The sequence below is a fragment of the Ochlerotatus camptorhynchus genome, unplaced genomic scaffold (genome assembly GCF_037179485.1).
Source record: "Ochlerotatus camptorhynchus isolate MF236.1 unplaced genomic scaffold, CSIRO-AGI_Acam_v1.1 ptg000268l, whole genome shotgun sequence".
NCBI lineage: Eukaryota > Metazoa > Arthropoda > Insecta > Diptera > Culicidae > Ochlerotatus > Ochlerotatus camptorhynchus.
In genome coordinates, this window is record NW_027040758.1 from 891,001 (window position 1) to 911,390 (window position 20,390).

Sequence of the window (20,390 nt, forward strand, 5' to 3'; positions counted from 1 at the left end):
GTACAACTTCAGTGAACTTTGTAGAAGCAACAATCAATACGAAACTAACGATTTCAAATTGGCTCACTACTTGACTAGCCTATTGGTCCCAAGCAAATCGACAACCGTACCCCATTCTAGTATAAATTCCAGTACTACACTATGTTTGTTTTGATACGCTAAGAAAGTTTGACAGATAAAATGAGGGGTTAGTGGATTTTCCTATGTTTCGAGGGGCTAGGGACCGAAGAGAGTACCAGAGCTGAGCCAAAAAGTTGAGCACGTTTCTTCGGGACCTTCTAGTCTTAGAGTTACCTCTATGGTAGAAGTGCAGAGATGTTTGTTGAACTTCGGTAACATTTATAGAAATTTCGAGAATCTTATAGAAGCTCGGAGAATTTCGTTGATGTTCAGGAACCGTTTCTTTAATCTAATCTAATTTAATCTAATCTAATCTAATCTAACACCAACACAGCCAGTTCATGAAAGCATTCTGGAAAATGATAAATATACCTCCATCATTTTTCTTGTCTACTTGGTATATATTGCAGAGATGCGCAAAATATATCAAAACGGCCAGGCTTATCGTGTAGCATTTAAGGGACAAGATGATTCAGAAACATCAGGCCTGTTTAAGTCAAAGATTTAAACACAAAGCTTCAGAATCCAATAAATGGATGAAACGTGAATATCTCGTACCGTACGTTCCGATTTTTTTTTATTTATTTAATTTGTTTTTCTTTATCGGACTTAACGTGTATAAATGAAGCCTGATGGGGAAAAGCCTAGAAAAGGCGTAAAAACCCCATATCTTTTCGAAATACATGAATCACAATAATACAATACAATTACAACAAACATTAATCAAGTCTATAGCATAAAAAAAGTTATCCTCCTATGGCATAGAGTTGTCCGTGAATCAGGTAGAAGTCCTGGTCATGCAGTTGAACCGGAAACAAAAAAAAACAGGTAGCACACTCCTTCACGTGTACATTAAATGGACAGCTACTCACCTTCTCAGGAGTCTGCGTTGAATACGGTGACGAAAGGTTTCCGCTGCACAGTTAAAGTCGAAAAACCCAGACATGAACCGTATTGGGTCATGCAAGCTGTAGTTCGCAGCACGAGGTCCAAGATGCAGGAAAATCCTCGACCGAAGAACTCGTTCGGGTGCGTAGATTTCGAATTCAGCCAAGATTCCTGGAGAGTCGATATCACCAATAAGTACTTTCGCTGCGAACACAGCCTGACTAATCGTCCGCCTATGTTCTAGTGTTCCAAGACCCAGGAGTTGACAACGATCTTCGTACGGCGGAAGGTTCACAGGGTCATTCCAAGGAGGGTGACAAAAGGCATACCGAACAAATTTCCTTTGAACAGATTCAATCCTCGCTATCCAAACTGCTTGCTACGGGCATCATACTACCGAGCTGAATTCCAAGATCGATCGCACTAGAGAGCAGTATAGAGCTTTTAGACAGGCAGGATCGCGAAACTAGTCAGCGATCTTGAAAATGAACCCGAGTTGCCTGTTAGCTTTCGCAACGATGCCCGAGTAATGAAGCTTGAATGTTAAGGCGCAGTCCAGCGTGATTCCTAGGTCACGAACATTGTCCACACGTTGAAGAAGTTGGTGACTTATCGTATAGTTGAATGCCACTGGTTTCAGCTTGCGATGAAATGAGATAATATTACATTTTTGTACATTCAACGTGAGATAGTTTCTTGAGCACCACTCTTCGAAAGTATCGTTTAGGTGCTGAAGTCGCAAGCAATAGAGTTTTCGTTTTGTAAGCAGCAGAAATAGAAGAGCAGCAACGCCTCTAGCGATAGATGTGCCGCTGGTCGCCTTCGACCTCCTTCTTTTTCAGCTCGGAAACATAAATACACCGGAACTGCTGCTGGTTTCCGAATCTTCAGCATTCAGCTGCTCCGAAATATCAGAGGTAACCAAAATCGTAAAAGCACCACTACACTTCGCAACCCGTAAATTTCACTCTTGAACCGCGCACTAGAAAATACAAATCCCACGACGGCACCGAAAGTAACGGAAAAGCCGAATCACACGACCGGAATTCCGTTAAAAATACTTATGGAAATAGCCTTCAATTTTTATACTCACACACTTTCTAGATAAATCTGATCAAGCGCCTTCAACCAAAAATCGAAAAAAAAACGCGACGAAACAACATAGACGACAATATGACAACTGACAAATTTTCGCGTCCGTTTAGAAGCAGGGCACACTTCGATCCGTTCAGGAATCGTAGGGTAGGATGGTGCAAAACGCACCCTTTAAGCAAAATCGTCAATGGCTGGCGAATGGAAGCTAAAATCAAGAAGAAAGTAATTTCGTTTGGTTCATTACCATGTTTTCTACAAAGATCGAGTGATTTAGAACTACAAAAGGATGATTTTCCATGACTTTCAAGGTATTTTCTAAATTGCTTCCAAAATGATAGCGGGGCAAAACGCCTGATTCATGATGCAATATGCACCACAACATTGGGACAAGACGCACGACAACAATGGCCAAAACGCACCACAACATTGGGGTAAAATGCACCCCATGGTAAACAAACCATAACCCCTGCAAGTAGATAATGCAAAGGGATGCGGTATTTCAAATGATTATTTCTTTATGTTACATCAGAAATAAGGTCTCAAAATCTCAATAGAATGTTAAACTGTGATTCATCAAGTAAAATATCTAAAAAATATACGAAACGTAAATTTGTTATTTTTTTTGTGATATATGATGTTAAAAGCTTAATTTACAGTCGATGATTTTAACAACTGTGTCCTGTTTTGCACAAAATGTAATTTTTTTAAAGAATCAGCAGGTCAATACATTATTTTATGATCAAGAATTATTTGTGAAACCTCCAGTTGAAAACAATCACAAACCGTTACCCGGAAAATGCATCTGAGGAAAAGTTATCGCTGTTTTTCTAAAAGTGGGCATTTTACCCCAGGGGTGCATTATGGGCTGTTCTCCCTTACTAACAGCAGCGTTTGACAGTAGGCAGCATGTTCCGGGCTCAAATCGTTTATTTTGCTGTGCTGGGCCCGCTGTCACGGTATAACATGTTGCCTACGCGCCTGCTACTGGGCTGCCGGGCCAGCAGCCGAGCACTTTTGGAAGTGGAAAACTTATTGATTAACGGCAACGTCAGCCACCGAATCACCACCAACACTCGTTATCAGCACGTTTCCGGGCTAATTCGCCAAACGGACCGGGTTCAAAATTGCCCACCGTGAGGAATCTCTCAATAGAACTACACGCCGAAAGTGTGCCATCCGAAATCGAAGAATCGGGCTCCTGGGAGGCACTGACAACCTACACCGAACAATATAATTTAAGCTGCTCCGAAGATTTTGGAGGTTAGATTCAAGGTCATCCGAGTCACTCAAGGCAAACACAGGCAAAACACGATATATCACTAAATGCTAACTTTATGAACACTTGAAACTAAATTTCAGCACACAAATTAACAAATTTAGAGCAAAATGTTTAATTCGCTGACGAAAAATACGCAGCAAAAGAAAAACACGTCAGCTTTCAAACGCGGCCTACTGCGATCCAATCACTTTAAAAAATGTTGTTCGATGTGTACAAAAAGTGTGAAAAACCTGTTTTGCCACACTGTCCAACATTTATACGAAGACCAAAATCAAAGATCATAAAAGTACCTAAGAGAATTGTTGAAAACACTAGCGGGCACCGATCTTACAGCAGGGCAAATAAAATGCTTATTATAATATTTGCGACATGTTTTTGGCACTCGTGTGTGTATTCCATCTAACCCCCACTGGCCCGCAGTGTTATTATGGAAGAACTCTCTCTACAATGTCGCATTTATGGTCATTGTAGACAGCTTTAGTCCGGGGGTTAGAAAGTGATAGCTCTATTGCAGATCCAGCAACCCATTTCAGACTGTCTGGAGAGTCACGCCCATTCCGAGGCTACTTTCACTTACAATAAGCCCCGCATGTATGCATCACCGTTATCAAATGGATATTGGTATTACATACACGCTTCCAGGTTCGAAAATATTCTTGTCAAACCTGGAACGTATTTAGTTTGTTTTTTTTTTTAATTGTAGAATGTATTTGGACTGCGCTCACCATGTTTATTTGATCCTGCAGTCCATGGGTTCCGTAATTTTGATTTTCTCTAAGCTTTGCATCTCATTTCGTGATGCACCTTTGTCGTAATACTTCCTTTAACGAACACAAACTTTCTTGCATTGTCATGGTCATCTGGGAGGAGGTTCGCGTGTAGTACTTTCCCCAGGAACAGTTCGCGGTCACCAACTGCCACCCGTCCAGTCTTGGGCGTATCCTGAGAGGCATCTTTCATATTGCTCGCAATCTCTCCGACACCGGTGAGAGATCAGCAGCCGAGCACTTTTGCAAGCGGAAAACTTGCTGATTCACGGCAACGTCGGCCAACGAATCACACACGGACACATTATCAACACGTTCCCGGGCTAATTCAGCAACCGGACCGATCTCTCACACGCCGAAAGTGTAGCATCTGAACTCGGAGAACCGGGCTCCCGGGAGGCAATGAAAATCGACACCGAACAATGGAACTGAATCTGCGTTGAATATTTTGAAGGTTAGATTCAAGTTCAACCGAGCCACTCAAGGAAAACACAGGCAAAACACGATATATCACTAAATGATAACTTTATGAACACTTGCAACTAAATTTCAGCACACAAATTAACAAATTGAAAGCCAAAATGTGTTTAATTCGCTTACGAAAAATACGCAGCACAAGAAAAACACGTTAGCTTTCAAGCGCGGCCTACTGCGATCTACATGTTTGCCATGTGGCACGGCACTCGTGCCATGTAATATTTTTGGAAACGCCAACAGAGCGAAATGCTTTTGCAATGCGTCCGTGCCTGGGGGCAAGACAGCTGTACTCAGAGTAAATATATTTGCAGCAAGTAAATTTGAGTTACTCACATTTACTCAAAAATTAACAAAGTAGTCTCGAATTTCTAATCAAAGAAAATATCGTCTGACAGCATATTTGGTTTTCAACACGAGTTTAAAACGATAAATAGAAATGATATAATCGTTAGGTTTTGTTGTAATGATCCACAAGATTGCATATTTCACACAAATTAGACACTGTTGATTGTGGTATATTAAGTAGCTGCTCATTTCAGGCCAGATTAGGTCAGCTCTGGCCAGCTTCGTGGAGTTTGTTAACGTTAAAAATCATGCCATGGCTAACAACTAAATACAGTGCCGTCACCATCTGTTTATTGCCTCAATTTTTCACCCATGTTTTCTGTATAATATTTCATGAAATATCCAGCGTCTAATTCCTAAAGAATGGTCGAGTAACATCGAATAGAGCATTCTATTAATTTATAGATTGCATAATAGACAAAAATCATATGTTGCCAAAAATGAAGAGGCACTGTATTCTGATGTTGTTGAAAAACATACAGGAATGTATTCTATTATATTTATATATTTGTATAAATTACGTTAATAAAAAATATAAATGCGAACGAAATTTCTCTAACGTTACACACAAAATGAATTTGGTTCTTCGCAGTTCTTGTTATATGCTGCGTCGTCAACTACGTGATCGTTGAGCTGTTTGACATAATCGCCATAAAAATCTTCCATCGACTTGGGTATGAAAATTTCGACCATCTGAACACCCCCCAAATCGCGATTAGAGCCATATTTACGAAGATACATCGATTTACAGGTTTGGGAGATCCACCAGCCGACAAATAAAGAATTTTGAAATATTTTACACTGGGAAATCCAGGAATGAAAATTTCGACCATTTAAACCTTCCCCAAATCGCGATTAGAGCCATATTTACGGAGATAAATCGATTCAAAGGTTTGGGAAATCCACCATCCGACAAATAAAGAATTCTGAAATATTTTATACTAGGAAATCTGGGTATGAAAATTTCGACCATCTGAGTACCCCCCAAATCGCGATTAGAGCCATGTTTACGGAGATAAATCGATTTAAAGGTTTGGGAAATCCACCAGCCGACAAATAAAGAATTTTGAAATATTTTATACTGGGAAACCTGGGTATGAAAATTTCGACCATCTGAACACCCCCCAAATCGCGATTAGAGCCATATTACCTTTGTTACTAGCGTAGCATAGGTATTGGAATCTTGCCGTCTACGCCCGATAGCCATCCACACAAGCTATCTCACCTGTATAAAACATTCCCAATCGATAGAACTCGGCTCGATCTAGCTCGACAGTTTGATTACGACATCGTAGAATCAAATTGAATATGAAAAATCGACCCAGCAAGATGAAATTTGCTGATATCTGTATGTGCGTCTGTGGACGCGTTTCATCTAGGCAAGCTTTTTTCGAGATGGCTCATCCGATCAATTTGGTTGATATCTCGTTTGAAAGGCCCCATTGTGTCATTGATCGCTATTGAATTTTTTCTCGATCTGACTTCCGGTTCCGGAGATTTACAGGGTATAATGAGTTTAGTTTTTAAAAATCAACGGTACATCCAATCAACATAAAATTTGCAGCTTGAATTTCATTTCGTACACGTGCTATACCAAAGCACATTTGCAATTCCATCGCCGAAATGTCTTACCGGGTGAGCTGCTAGCCCCTTCAGCTTCAGAATGTTTTTTAAGTGGGGGAGAACTTTTCCAACGTCTCGTTGGATTTTTTCCCAAAAGTAATCCTGCGTAAGTGGAACGACAAATTAATCTTCTGCACTTTTGGAATATAATTCGAATGAATTATAAGTTTTCTTTTTAAACTAATACTTCGAGGCTCATCGATCAAAACTGGGACGTCAACTTACTTGACAACTTGACAGCATCAGTTTCAACATTGTTTTCAATATAACATTCAGGTTGCTATGTGTATAATATATTGATCAACGCGAGTTGCTCAGAGTTACTCAAAATTAACTCCGATTTTACTCGTGATCAAAAGCAGTCTTGCCCCCAGGTCCGTGCCGTCGCTTGTTTTCACTGATCTACTGTGACTGTGATCATTGACAGCTCTGCCGAAACGCAAATATGCAACTCAGTACCAGGCGCGTAGGCAACATGGCGGGCCCAGCACAGCAAAATAAATTATTTGAGCCCAGGACGCTGCCTACACGGAGAAAAAAAATACTATCCATTACTTACTTTTGAGTGAATTAAACTTAACTTTGGATAGAATATACTTAAGAGTAAGTTTTTTTTTGCTGGTGTTAAATGGAAACTTCTATATGCGATTTATTCAAATTTAGGTTATTGGGATAAACCCGGGAATTGAGGGAAAAGTACTTAATTTTGGGTAGTTTTTCTAAAGACCGGTGCGGCTATCACAAAACGAACGAGAGACACTCTCCGAGGGCTTCAAGACAAGCGAATAAAAACACACGTTTACTGATTGCAAGTCAAACTACAAGCACAAACGAAGTGACAGACGACTAACTGGCGAAGAAATCAATTAAAATAATGTGGTTCGCTGTAATAGAATTTTCTTAGAAGCTTGTGCCATCAGCCACCAGATGGGCTAGTATTTTTGTTTTGATTTGAACATAGTTGATTTTGTGTGCAATATGATCTTTGACAGTGTGCAAAGAGTGTATCATTTTGTCATTTTTTTATGCATTTCAGTTTAGAGTAGAGTGAAAGAGATAGAACCAAAACATTCTAATTCATTTGGTGATAATGCTAGTACAATCCAGTAGTAGTGTTGCCATGTGGTACAATCCAGTAGTAATGGTGTTGCCATGTGGTACACTGAAAAATTGAAATAGCAGTTTAGTCACCAAAGTCTGTCTTTACGTTTGTGCTACAGGTGAGTAGTTATTAAGAAAGTAATAGCAAAACATAAATTGAAAGTGTTGCCAGAAGGGCTGTATACGAGAGATAGTCGATTGTATACTGAACGAAAACATCCGCAATACTTCGACTGATTATTATATTTCTCGAGCCCTTTAACAATATGCTGTCGAATTTTGGATGATTTCCTTATGGTTGATTTCGTTATCAACTGATGATAATCCATATGACTGTTCTCCAAATAAAGGATGATATTTATTTGAAAATTGGCTGTATAGGGCTCAGAGGACAACAATGTTAAGATAGGATGACTTACAAATGCTTTAGATTAGATTATTAATTCGATTGTTTACATTTCCATATTGAATAGCCATGAACAGCCATTCATCATAGATAAAAAAAAATCCTTGTTGGTTGGTCGAAGACACTTCTTCCACCACGAAATAGACTATTTACGGTTTCCACGCTTTACCAATGCTCTTACCACCTCTGATAGCTTTGAATGATTTGCGTTAAGGGGCTGAGCCAATACCAAATTAATTTCAATTTAAGATAACTATCATTCTGCAGAGAGCATTACGCATTCCAACTGAAGGCCCTATCTCTTTTCATAAAAATGTTCATCCTGTATTCGAGAGGAAAATCATCTGATTTCAAAACAACCGTCATCCGGTTGCAGCTATCATTCGATTTCGATGTTTTAATTTGAATGGTCTGAGGATTTATTCGAACAGAGGACGGTGGTTTGGTACAGTGTATATGTTACATGGTTATTATTTTCATCTCCGTGTACTGTCAAACGCTGCTGTTGGTATTGGGGTGTTTACATCGGTGCGGATCTGCTAGCGCTAGTGTACTAGCCATGCTGGTAGTCGCTGATGCCCTGTTTACATTGTGCTGGTGAGCTGTTTTGCTAGCAGCTGGCTCATTAGCGCTAGTGAAATAGCATAAGTGTAAGCACCCCATATAGGCCATGTCACTGCAAATATGAGTCAGACTCAACGGCCGTGTAGAGTTGAATTTCTCCCTTGAGCACATCCCTCGTTTAAACTGGCTGCGTGCAGCACTGCAGCCCGAGTGATACCAATTCTAATGCACCGTCTACGACACCAATACATATTTGTTATTACACTAAGGCTGGTGCACCCTATATAGGTCATATGTCCAACCTGAGAAAAGATCGAACACAATTGGCGATCTAACGATAGCGCTCGTGGCGAATAGGAGAAATAGAACAATGATGATGATCTCAAAATGTTGCACGTTGAGGTATAGGAAAGAAATCTTGAAAAGCATATATTATCCGAAAAAAATATTTGACATTTTTTAAAAGCTGCTCCGGGTGAAGAAACCTCAAGAGCTACCCGATAGGCGAATCCAAAAGAAACTAATAATGTTACGAAAAATCATACATCAAAGATTGGATGTCATCTAACGAGTTTCTTCAAATAAGCAGCATTGATCAAATAGGGTGCCTTAACCCTTATACTGCCTGGTACTAACACCACAGGGAAATACCCAAAACAAAAACATAAACACGTTCCCTCCCCACGTTCGTTCTCGCATAAGAGCACATCCACCACACAGAGCCCACTGAGAGTGATCAAAACAACAACACCAGCAATACCGAAAAATAACACCAACATTACCAACAAGTACTGACGGTACATTTTTAATCGCCTAACAGTTCTGTCAAAATCATTGGAAAAAGTGAAGTGTTAAGATACGGGTGTGCGACTGATTAGTTGAAAAGTGAAAAGTGTCCCGTTTGAAAATCGCTGAGCAGTGTTTTAGAAAAATGCGATATTGACACCGGAAAGGGTTTGAAATTTGTGACGCAGAAACATACGCAGCTATAGCGCACGCAGAAGATGGAAAACGGCAAGGCCATTTGGCTGGTGCTGACGATTGCTTGGTTGGTGGTTCTGGTACATTCTGGGCAAGCTTCCAGCGATGGAAGTCTGCAGAGCGAGAAACCTGCCAAAAAAGGACTCGACCTGAACGCAACGGTTTCGCAAGTGATTCAGGCGATGGGAGACAGTCCCTACCATGGCGACAGCAGCCAGGAACATTCGAAAAAGGGTCGCATTTTTGCACGGAAGGGTGTCGATATGAATGTGACGACTGCGGCGATAAACGCGACCTCGGCACCAATTGTTGATGTAACTGTGCCGAAAGCCAGCGAAGCGCAACAGCTAAGCAATATTACAACGTCGTCTTTGACGCCGCCACCGCCGCAGGTCAATAGTAGCAATAGCACCGTAGTAGGCACTGCTGGTAACGCAACAGTAATCGCGAAAGCTAATTCGACAATGACTACTACACCGCCTGCAAACAATACAACTTCCAGCGTCATTCCTCCTGCTGCGGTGGTTCCGAGCTCTTCCACCACCAAGCCTACTATGCCTACGACTACGCCAACAACATCAACGTCGACGACCTCAACACCACCAACAACAACAACAACAACAACTTCAACGACAAGCACTACCACCACTACCACCACAACCACTACGACAAAACCTCCCAAGAAGCCAAAAATCACCTACTCGGTAGACGACGAACCGAAACTGCTCCAAGCGGCCAAACCAGGGTACAATTCTGCGGGATCATCCGTGAGCGACGCCAACGGACGCCTCCACGTGGAAGAACCACTGGCCGAACTGTCCAAGGAGTACATCCCGCCGGCGTTGATGGGACCTCCACGAGGTCACCGGGAATACGTGGTTCCCGTGGTGACGCTCATCTTCGCCATTCCACTGCTGATGGGCCTATTTCTGTTGTCCTACCGGCGGGCGAAGGAATTCTGGCTCACCCGGCACTACCGCCGGATGGATTTCCTCGTCGATGGCATGTACAACTACTAGAAAGTTGAATCGTCGTCATACAGGCATTTTAGCAAGCATTGTGCAATAGTCAATTGTTTTTTGGCTACAACAAAATTGACAATAAGCTTCGATTTCCGACGGTGAACAAAACCCGTCCGCAGTAAATCTTTTCCCAGGATCTAGCAACCGTGGACTATTGCACACTGCTTCGGAGCAATCGAAGCAAGTGTGCGGAAGCAAAACTTTCCTGCCAACGAATTTCTGTTGATTAGATTTATTTTGTAAAAAATTACACAAACTGATAATAATTTTCTAATCTCATAAAAAAAAACCTTACATGCCAAACGTAAATCTTTCAAAACAACGACATACGTCGATTTATACAGTAGCTAGTAAATAGCTACCCCGGTAAATTGTACGAATGCTCTGATCATCATCAGGATAGTAATATCATAGTAATAAACCGAATTGTAGAACACAAGTAAAAAAAAAATCAATCATCGCACGTAGGAAACGATTATTCCTTGAGTTTAAGAGGGGAGAGAAGTGCCTTTTTCAAATGTACGTATTTAGCCAAGTGACTGCAAAATTGCGTCATCTGAGATGTGAAATAATTTAGGAAAATAATCCCGGTTTTTCTCCATCTTTCCTGTTAGGACCGAGTGAGGCAATCAGAACTATCATACGGTAGAGCTTTTGTTGATAAGTAAGTTTGGAGAAGAGCAAGCGGTGGAAAATTATGTTAAGTAGTAGAGATTTGTTATTGTTTTTTAATCTACATAATACGTAGAGAGTGGTACTAATAAATAAAGTTTGAGTAATAAATTTGAAGGCGAGTTTTTTTGCACCGAAATAGTCAAAAGTCTGGGAGGGTTACTGGATGGAGAGTAAAGTGGGTGGTCAAAAGTTCGATCTATGTTGAAAATAATAAAATTTCTCAAACTCCAAGCATTCGGAATCAAACTAACTCCTTTACACAAAATACAACTCTTATGGAACTTTGATGAGTTTTCAGTCCATTGGTAACTAGAACAATTTTTCCGGAAGGGTGGTTAAAATGAACTTTTTCCCTACCGCACTATGGGCAAAAAAGGGTCCAAAATTACCCAAAACTCAATATCTCGAAACGACGCTGGTTTCCGGCCAGGAGCAATGACTACGTTATTTTTTCGAAAAAATATTGGTATTTTATGTTAATAAGTTACTGTTGCACAGGTGACCAAGGCCTTCCGAATGCTAGACAGTTTAGTTTTGAACTACCTCACTATGCAGCGCTAGTATGCGTATCTCGAGAGCCTGACCATCTAGGAATTTGCCGACTTGAGCCAAGTTGTTAAAATGAGCAAGCCTTTCCGGATGGTAGACAGATAAGTTCAGAATTCACTCACTACACGGCGCTAGTGTGTAGGTGAACATCCAGGAAGTTTATATTTTAGGCAAAGTTGTTCAGATGATCAAGGTCTTCCGGATGGAGAACAGGCAAAATCACAATTATCTCACTACGTGTCGCTAGTATGCATTTGAATTTCTTGTATAAGCTATTAGGCCTATTCTGCGCGGCGTGTGAGATGAGGTGACAGTGAAGTGATGGTGAAGTGACAATTCTAGATAGAGCTGGAATTAGGGCGTAACAGCTTTTGTAAACAATAACTTGTTATGATGATTTTTAGAAATTTAAGGCTTGCAAACGCAAATCAACAACACCATCGGGTAGGGGAAGACTTCCCCTACCCGACGGTTTTGTTGATTTGCGTGGGCGTGCCTCGAGTTTCTAAAAATCATCGATAGAAGTCATTGTTTACAAAGGCTGTTTCGCCCTAATTCCAGATCTATCTAGAATTGTCACCTCGGGTGAGGTGAGTCTCCGTGCAAAGCAAATGAAGGGTCACCTCACGCGAGGTGACAATTGTCACTTAAGAAGAGACAGCGTGTCACCTCACCTCACACGCCGCGCAGAATAGGCCTATATAACTCGAAATCCTAACCACCTAGAAAGTTACTCTTCGGGAAAATTGTTCAGGTGACCAAGTCCTTCCCGAACTTAGTTCAAAACTTAGTAACTACGCAGCGCTAGTGTGCATATGAAGATCCTATATAAGGAATATTTTAATGTGGTTTTATTCTTTCGATGTTCTTAGACCTCTGATAAGAATGATAGTTGTAATGAGGCTTTAAAGGCGATGATCCAGAGGCTGGAAAAACTGACCCGATTGGAGGATCCCCTCGAAAAGGCAATCGAGTTCCAAAGCATAGACAGCATCGAAACGCATCTGAGAGCATTCGGAATTTACAGCCGCCGGGGAAAGCTGCTGCGAATGTTGAAATCGCTGGAACTCTTTCGGGGATCGAAATCGGCTGCGGATATCAGAAGGTTACCCGAGCAAAGTAAAATAACAACCTGATATCATTTTGAAAACAAGTTTTGTTATTCCAGATATCATGTTTTTTTTTCAGTTGTTATCGTATAACTAATTTAGTTATCACCCTTGAATAATTTTTTTATCAGTTGTTATCATGAAAAAAATTAATTAATGTAAGGTTAGTTCAAAACTTTAAATAGGGGAATTTACGTATTCTCGGCAACCTAAGCAGCGACCTTCTTTCTATAGCCTTTTTCTCTATGGAACGCACACATATGCAGTATTGGTTTGTTTACAATCTTTTGCTGCCAGCTGCTCTAACAATTTCAGTTGAAAGAATTGTCAAAAACTGTTTTGAAACGCATTTACAAAGCTCCAATCTTCTCTAGTGAGAGCGAGTATTGTCGGCAACCAGTTTTTCTTCGGCAACCATTCCATTTGAACTGCATGTAAATCTGCTGTTCTATTATCGGCAACTCGAAATCAGCTACAATTTGTAGTACGTGTGTTTCATTTCAAGAAAACCCTGCTAGATTGCTTTTTCTCAGTGGTAAAAATATAGTCAAATTGAAGCTGAAAGTATAAAGAATCGTTTGCATGCATTCAGCGAAGTGTTTTCGTAAGAAAATCCAGTGAAAATAGTGTTTCAATTTGGGTTGCCGAAAATAGTCTGTCATGCCGAAGACGTCATTTCCCCTATTATGCGTATGATAAGAAAAAAATACTGCCAGTCACATTTCAGTTTTCAGCGTAAGGCTTTCATACCAAATAGATAAAATAACTTGAAATTTGTGCAATGAAAAATGCATGGATCACAGGATATGTTATCAAGATGTTTTCAATGATACCTAAACCAGTTATATTTGTGATATCGAAGGAGTATTCTTTTGTTATAATTTTTGTTGTGTTCAGAACCTGTTATCAATTTGGTATAATCCTTTGCTCGGGTAACTGGCATCGAACCGGTACAACGTGGATACACGATTTGAAGAGGCCAAGAAAGCGACGAAAGTGTTCCGCTTCTAAAAACTGACTTCGTCAGTGGTTGCATGTGCCCGTGGAGCGACAGTTGGCGATTCTAAACTAAAACTAGCATATCCGAACCAAGATAGAGTAGCTATAGTTATGACAAGCCGTTTATCTTCCTTATTCCTTCCTTGACCTTTTCTCATCTGCCACACAAAGCTACACTGCCGTTCTACGCGTATCTGTCCCATGTTACTTTTGGGCATTTTTCACTTTTGTTCATAAAACAGTACTCTTTTAGGTAGACTTTGGATTGAAAATAGAAAAACATATTGTTTGTTCTGGGTTTGTATAAAAACAACATCAAGCCTAATTGTCCCATGTTGAAATTCTACGCATAAGTGTCCCACAAAGATTTTCTCGACTGAATTTATCATTACGAATCGATTTGTGTACACAAATTATGGAAACAGGATTTATACAATCAAAAGAAACAGTATGAACTATTTAAGGAAGTGGCAGTTTTATTTAATGTTGAAAAATATTAAGAAAATCAGGATTTCATATTAAAAAAGCCAGTTTCTAATTTCAAAAAAATGCAATATTAGACACTAATGTAGACACTCGCCACCCCCCACACTCGCCCTATAGTGTCTACTAGAGAGGGTCTAGTATAAAAGAGAAGCGGATTCAAAACAAACTGCCTTGGCAACCTATGCCTGGGTAGTTTCTAGCAACACTGCCAATGCAATCCAGATAGCCGTTGCTCGATTGACTCTGGCTTTGACAGTTCGTTTGGCTCAAAACCAGCTAGTCCGCTCCTCACTTATACTAGACTCTCTCTAGTGTCTACGTGTTTCATGAAAAGACCCTTATCTATATATATAAAAATTAATTTCTGTCTGTCTGTCTGACCCTTATGGACTCGGAAACTACTGAACCGATCGGCGTGAAAATTTGTATGTAGGGGGAGGGGGGGGGGGCTCCCATACAAATGAAACTGAAATTTCTGCATAACTCGAGAAGTTCTGTCGACGAGAACTAATCAAGCAAATGGAACCAAATTTGGCATGTGGAGGTCATAGGGAGTAGCCCCTTGGATAAGATGGGGAGGGGGGCTACGTACAATATAGCATGCGCATAAACTCAAGCTAATATTGAATCCCGAGCAAGGCCGGGCGCACTCAGCTAGTATAATATAATAATACGTAGTATAAAGGTCAATTCCGTACGGAAGAAATTTGCATGTGCATGTCAACTCTTCCAAAGTATTTCTTAAAATCATCGAAGCCCACGTTCAACGATCGTGTAACTTATTGATCTTTTGTCCACAGCATGTCAGCCATAAATCTATGGTCGGACTCAAAATGATTAAGCACAATCTCCTTTAGGCCTACGTTCATCTTGCTAAGGAGTAGAACAAGATGCTATGAAGTGTATGTTCTAAATAGTGCATTCATCATTAGTTTCTTGAGATGCCCATACTTCAAATGGTTTTATAGATGTGTCAACAAATTTATTGTTGGTATAATTTAATGATTGAAAGCTATACAAACTATCTAGGATCTTCCAAAACTGCGGAGAACGCAAGCACGCTCATGTAATCACAAGAGTAAAGACGTCAAACGCAACGTGACTATCAAAGCAACACTGACAGTAACAGTTCCTAGTGGGACTAAAATGCGTAGAATTTCCTACTTCAGTGCAAATTTCTAGGCATAACAGTCCCATTAAATATTGTTCGTATAAAAATAGGTTTAACTGATTTCATTGAAGGTAATTTCTGTAGTTTTCACTAAAACATATTGATTCTGTTGAAATGTGAACAATGCGCTAACTTGTTTTAACGTATATTTCTTCCAATGAGCAGAAATGATTCTAAACATTATTCGCGATTTTCTCAGAAGCAACTGTTGAAACACAGACAAACAGACATAACACTCGCAAGTTGTTCATCGAACAAGCATTTAACGGTCAATTTAAAAGTATCGTAGTTGGTAGTACCGCCACCTGTGGCGCGCATAGTCAATTCCCTTGCGTTTGACGTTTACACACTACCGCCATCTGTTCAGTGTACTACCCACCACAGTGTATTCAACAGATGGCGGTAATGTTTTAGCGACGATGTTTTACAGTGATAAATATTCAATGTGTTATGTCTGTTTGTCTGTGGTTGAAACATGGGACTGATATGCGTAGAACGGCAGTACAGTGAAACAAACATAATTTTGGCATTTTTTCATATTATATCCGGTGCTTTGTGGAATGTGGGTTTGATTGAGTGCACGCTATTTCAAAACTACTTAAATTTTGGTAGAATCCACCCAGATCGGTCAAAACTGTACCTACCCAAAAATGGGTAAACCACGGTAAACTATGTTGGAAGTGACAAGTTGACAAATGAACAAAGTCGATCGGATTCATGTCGATGTTGTCCATTTGTCAACTTGTCACTCAAAACATAGTTTACCCATTTTAGGGTAGGTTCAGGTTTGACCGATCTGGGTTGATTCTACCCAAATTTGAGGAGTTTTGACATAGCGTGTGAGTGTAATTATACCATAGAGGTAACTCTAAGACTAGAAGGTCCCGAAATAATGTGCTCAACTTTTTGGCTCAGCTCTAGTACTCTCTTCGGTCCCAAGCTAATCGATTCACCCCTCGAAACATAGGAAAAACCAATAACCCCTCATTTTATCTGTCAAACTTTCATAGCGAATCAAAACAAACATTGCGTAGTACTAGAATTTCCACTAGAATGGGGTACGTTAATCGTTTGCTTGGGACCAATAGGCTAGTCAAGTAGTGAGCCAATTTAAAACCGTTAGTTTTGTATTGATTGTTGATTATACATGCGATTTTGATCATAAACGATTACCCTGATTTTGGTTTGTATTGCGTGGAATGAATTACTTTTGGGACAGGCCTGTGCCAGTGCACTGTTGGGGATTCTAGTGGAGAATCCTAGGGGCACGCAATAACCTTTAACTCCAACGCAGGCAACGGCTGTAATTAAAATAATTCCATTAACTACTGCTTTAACTACATTCATTACACAATGTAGAACATTAACTACTTTTTAACTCCATTAATAACAGTTGAAATTTCGTAATTAAAGTATATTAATTACATTTTCTAAAAGTATTGTATTAATCTAAAAGTATTAAATTAATTACGGATAGATAATTTTAATTACCGTCAGTACTACTTCAAAACGCATTAATTACTTTAAGTACTTTTGATTGCATTTTAACTTCAACGCACCGGTTCTTTGTATTGCGTGCCTCTCGGGGGAATCCAACTCGGTTTTGGGGAACTAAGCGAAAATTCTAGGTTGCGTTTCAAAATATAATAACATTGATTTGCCAACAACAATGATTTGACATATGCGCTGAGCAGGCGCAGAGAAAGTACAGTGTTGCCAGTAACTTCAAAGATCATGAATGTTTCCTACCATGGGTGCCAAACTGTTTCAATTAGCGTGCCCATGTGTGCCCGAATCTAATCTTGGCACACTGTGCGGAGTGACCAACCCCTTGGATAAATATAATGTGTGTGTGTGTGTGTGTGTATTCAATCTAACCCCCACTGGCCGGCTGTGGTATTATGGAAGAAATTTGCTTACAACAATCCTTGATGTAATAATTTAAAGCAAGTTTAGTCCGGGAGTTAGAAAGCGATAGCTCTACTGCAGATTCAGCAACCCATTTCAGAATGCCTGGTAATTCACGTCCATTCCGAGGTTACTTTCACATACAATGAGCCCCGCATGTAAACACTACCGTTATCATGTGAATAATGGTACTGCAAACACACTTCCAGACTTCGAAATGCGATGTTTCGAAATCTGGCGCGTATTTAGTAATATATGGAAATGTGCATTTATGATTGATTATGAATCAGATGGATCTCACCAAATTCTGCCTCCGAAAAAGGACCGGTTTGTTCACTCGCGGTAATCGAAAAAATCTTCCACGTTGTTTTTACAACCCAACACGACATTTTGAATCACATTCGAAGTTTTTCATTTACACCGAATTTTTGCTTGGAAGGCAGAACGCCAGCACCAAGAAAAGAAAAAAAAATACTCGATAAAACTCTTCTTGGGAGGGAGGCAAAGCACCAAAAACAAGCGAAATGAAAAACCGACCGACGCGACACCACAGCAACACAGCTACTTGAAACAAATTCTTGTCCCAGATTTTTCACGTTAATTACAATATCACTAAAAAAACTTCTTAAGACGTGATAGGTCTTAATTTACACTTATCCACACGCGAAATCTAATATTTGTTTGATTTGGTACAATTTAAAAATATGCGAAAAACAGATGAAATCAGCGCCAGCGAAAACAAAACCAACCGTTCGCGGGCAGAGCCTACTGCGTTTTTTCAACCCCTTGGATAAATATAATGATATTAAAATATTGGAATTTTGTATTGAAAACCATTGACTGTATTTGTTTTTGTGGTTAACATGGTTTGTAGACAGAGGCACAACAATCAGCGATGTGTTTTTTTTTTTTTTTCGTTTTGGAGTTAGAGTAAACGCTCCTATAGTTGCGGTACGTCAGAAGCGTTAGGTTTCTATAGTTGTGTATTGAGTCTCCATACACTACTATAGGAACCTAACGCTTCTAACGTACTGCAACTATAGGAGTGTTTCCCCTATATTTATTTGAAGTTATAATTTTTTTGGTTTTCGCTCAATACTCCTATGCGACAAGAATACCATGCGCACGGTGTCGACTCAAAGTCAAAAAAAAAAAAATCCCAGACTTTCCAGTCAATTTTCAGAAAAATTCCAGTTCGCAAAACTTCGTTATTTTAACCTAAGAAGCTACAACGTGATGTGCTTTATTATACCGTAGCATTCAGGTTAGTTTAAAATGAGCAGCAGGGTAATCTTTCGAAAATATCAAAAATAGCACGTACAACAGAACTTGATACTAATACAATTGGCACGTACAACAGAACTTGATACTAATACAATTTTTACAGAACATATGACCGACTACCTACGAAGGATGTGAATAGACCTAGGGCTATAAATACATATTATAATATAATAAAGAATAACTACTGCTCACAACTAGGCTCACTATTCATTACTAAGTAATAATAGGAATATTTAATCAATGTCACCAAGCTTTCAATTTGTGGTCATAATTTCACAACCAAATAAAAATCAACCCGTAGACGATCCTTTCTCTTAACATATAAATTATTGTAAAATAACAGAGCAGTGATTATTCTTGCTTTGGCAACCGAACCTGAGGATGCACTGCTCATGCATTAGTCAGTTTCGTACTCCATGGAGTCGTAGAACTCCATATGACAACCGCAGACATGGCAAAATAATTTAAGTTTAATTATCATTAACATTTTATTCTCTCAGTGAGTTCACATTACAACGAGAAATTGCAAGTTGAATATGTGTTTATTTTCGGATTACTTTTAAAAATGTTTATCATTTGAGCAGAACAATTTTCTCCTGCAACCGACGATCATTGTCTACATGGAAAGCGAATGCGATTTTTCGAACCCGCTGAATAAGTTAATTCAAAAATTTTAAGTTTTCCAACCCGCCTGCACTGCCGGTGGAAGCATAACTGTCCCATGTTATAAAAGACAAAAATGAGAAAACTGCAGTTAAAGATTGAACAGACGTTTTGCTGCTATCGTAAAATTTCACGGAAAAAAATGGGTGTGCTTCGAAAAACTGACGTAATACAACTATTCCATAGAAAGTTTGTCAAAATCTTGCATAAAAAGAAATTTTTCCATTACAAAATCTTCTGTGACACTTATGCTGCGAATTTCTCTGACGAGTTGGAAAATGTACGCATATCTGTGCCACTGTGAACAACAACGGTTGGAGTTTTTTTCTTTAAAATTGTTGATTTCAGTGCCGACATTTCAAAGGGGCGTAATTACATTTGTAAACAATGGATTTAGCCGTCGATTTCTCATAGAAAAAAGCTCACTCATGAAAGTTGATGACACCACAGAGACACAGGCAGAGGAATGTTTCATCTACCAGCTAGCATTGATAATTTGGAAGGGTGAGCATTTACTTGCGAGATATCGACGGCTAAAGCCAATGTTTACAAAAGCAAATACGCCCCTTTGAAATGTTGACACTGATTTGAGCGTGGGCCGGAAACGTTTGCCATAGAAAATTTAAAGCAGTACGGTGGTTCCAGTGGTAGTGATAGCTATTAGTCTTTAACGAGACAATTGCTCCTGTTGGCACATACGCACGATCATTTCCAGTGTCTGCATACGTTACACGTACAGTACACGTTGAACTTATTCAAGACTCACCCGTACGTGGACATCATGAGAAAATTGTTTTTCTCAAAAAGGACGATATGACCTTAAATACTTGCAAACTGTTTTCCAAGAAAAAACTCCAGCTAATCGCCAACGATACGTT

The 20,390-nt window shown here is 39.7% G+C and overlaps 1 protein-coding gene across 1 annotated transcript; it reads left to right on the forward strand.

The window, feature by feature from the left end:
* The first annotated feature begins 9,482 nt into the window (after window positions 1-9,482).
* On the forward strand, window positions 9,483-11,451 carry LOC135705573 (uncharacterized). Its single transcript, XM_065227346.1, has one exon. The coding sequence runs from the start codon at window positions 9,670-9,672 to the stop codon at window positions 10,663-10,665; it is 996 nt and encodes a 331-aa protein (XP_065083418.1). The 5' UTR covers window positions 9,483-9,669; the 3' UTR covers window positions 10,666-11,451.
* The last annotated feature ends 8,939 nt before the right edge of the window (window positions 11,452-20,390 follow it).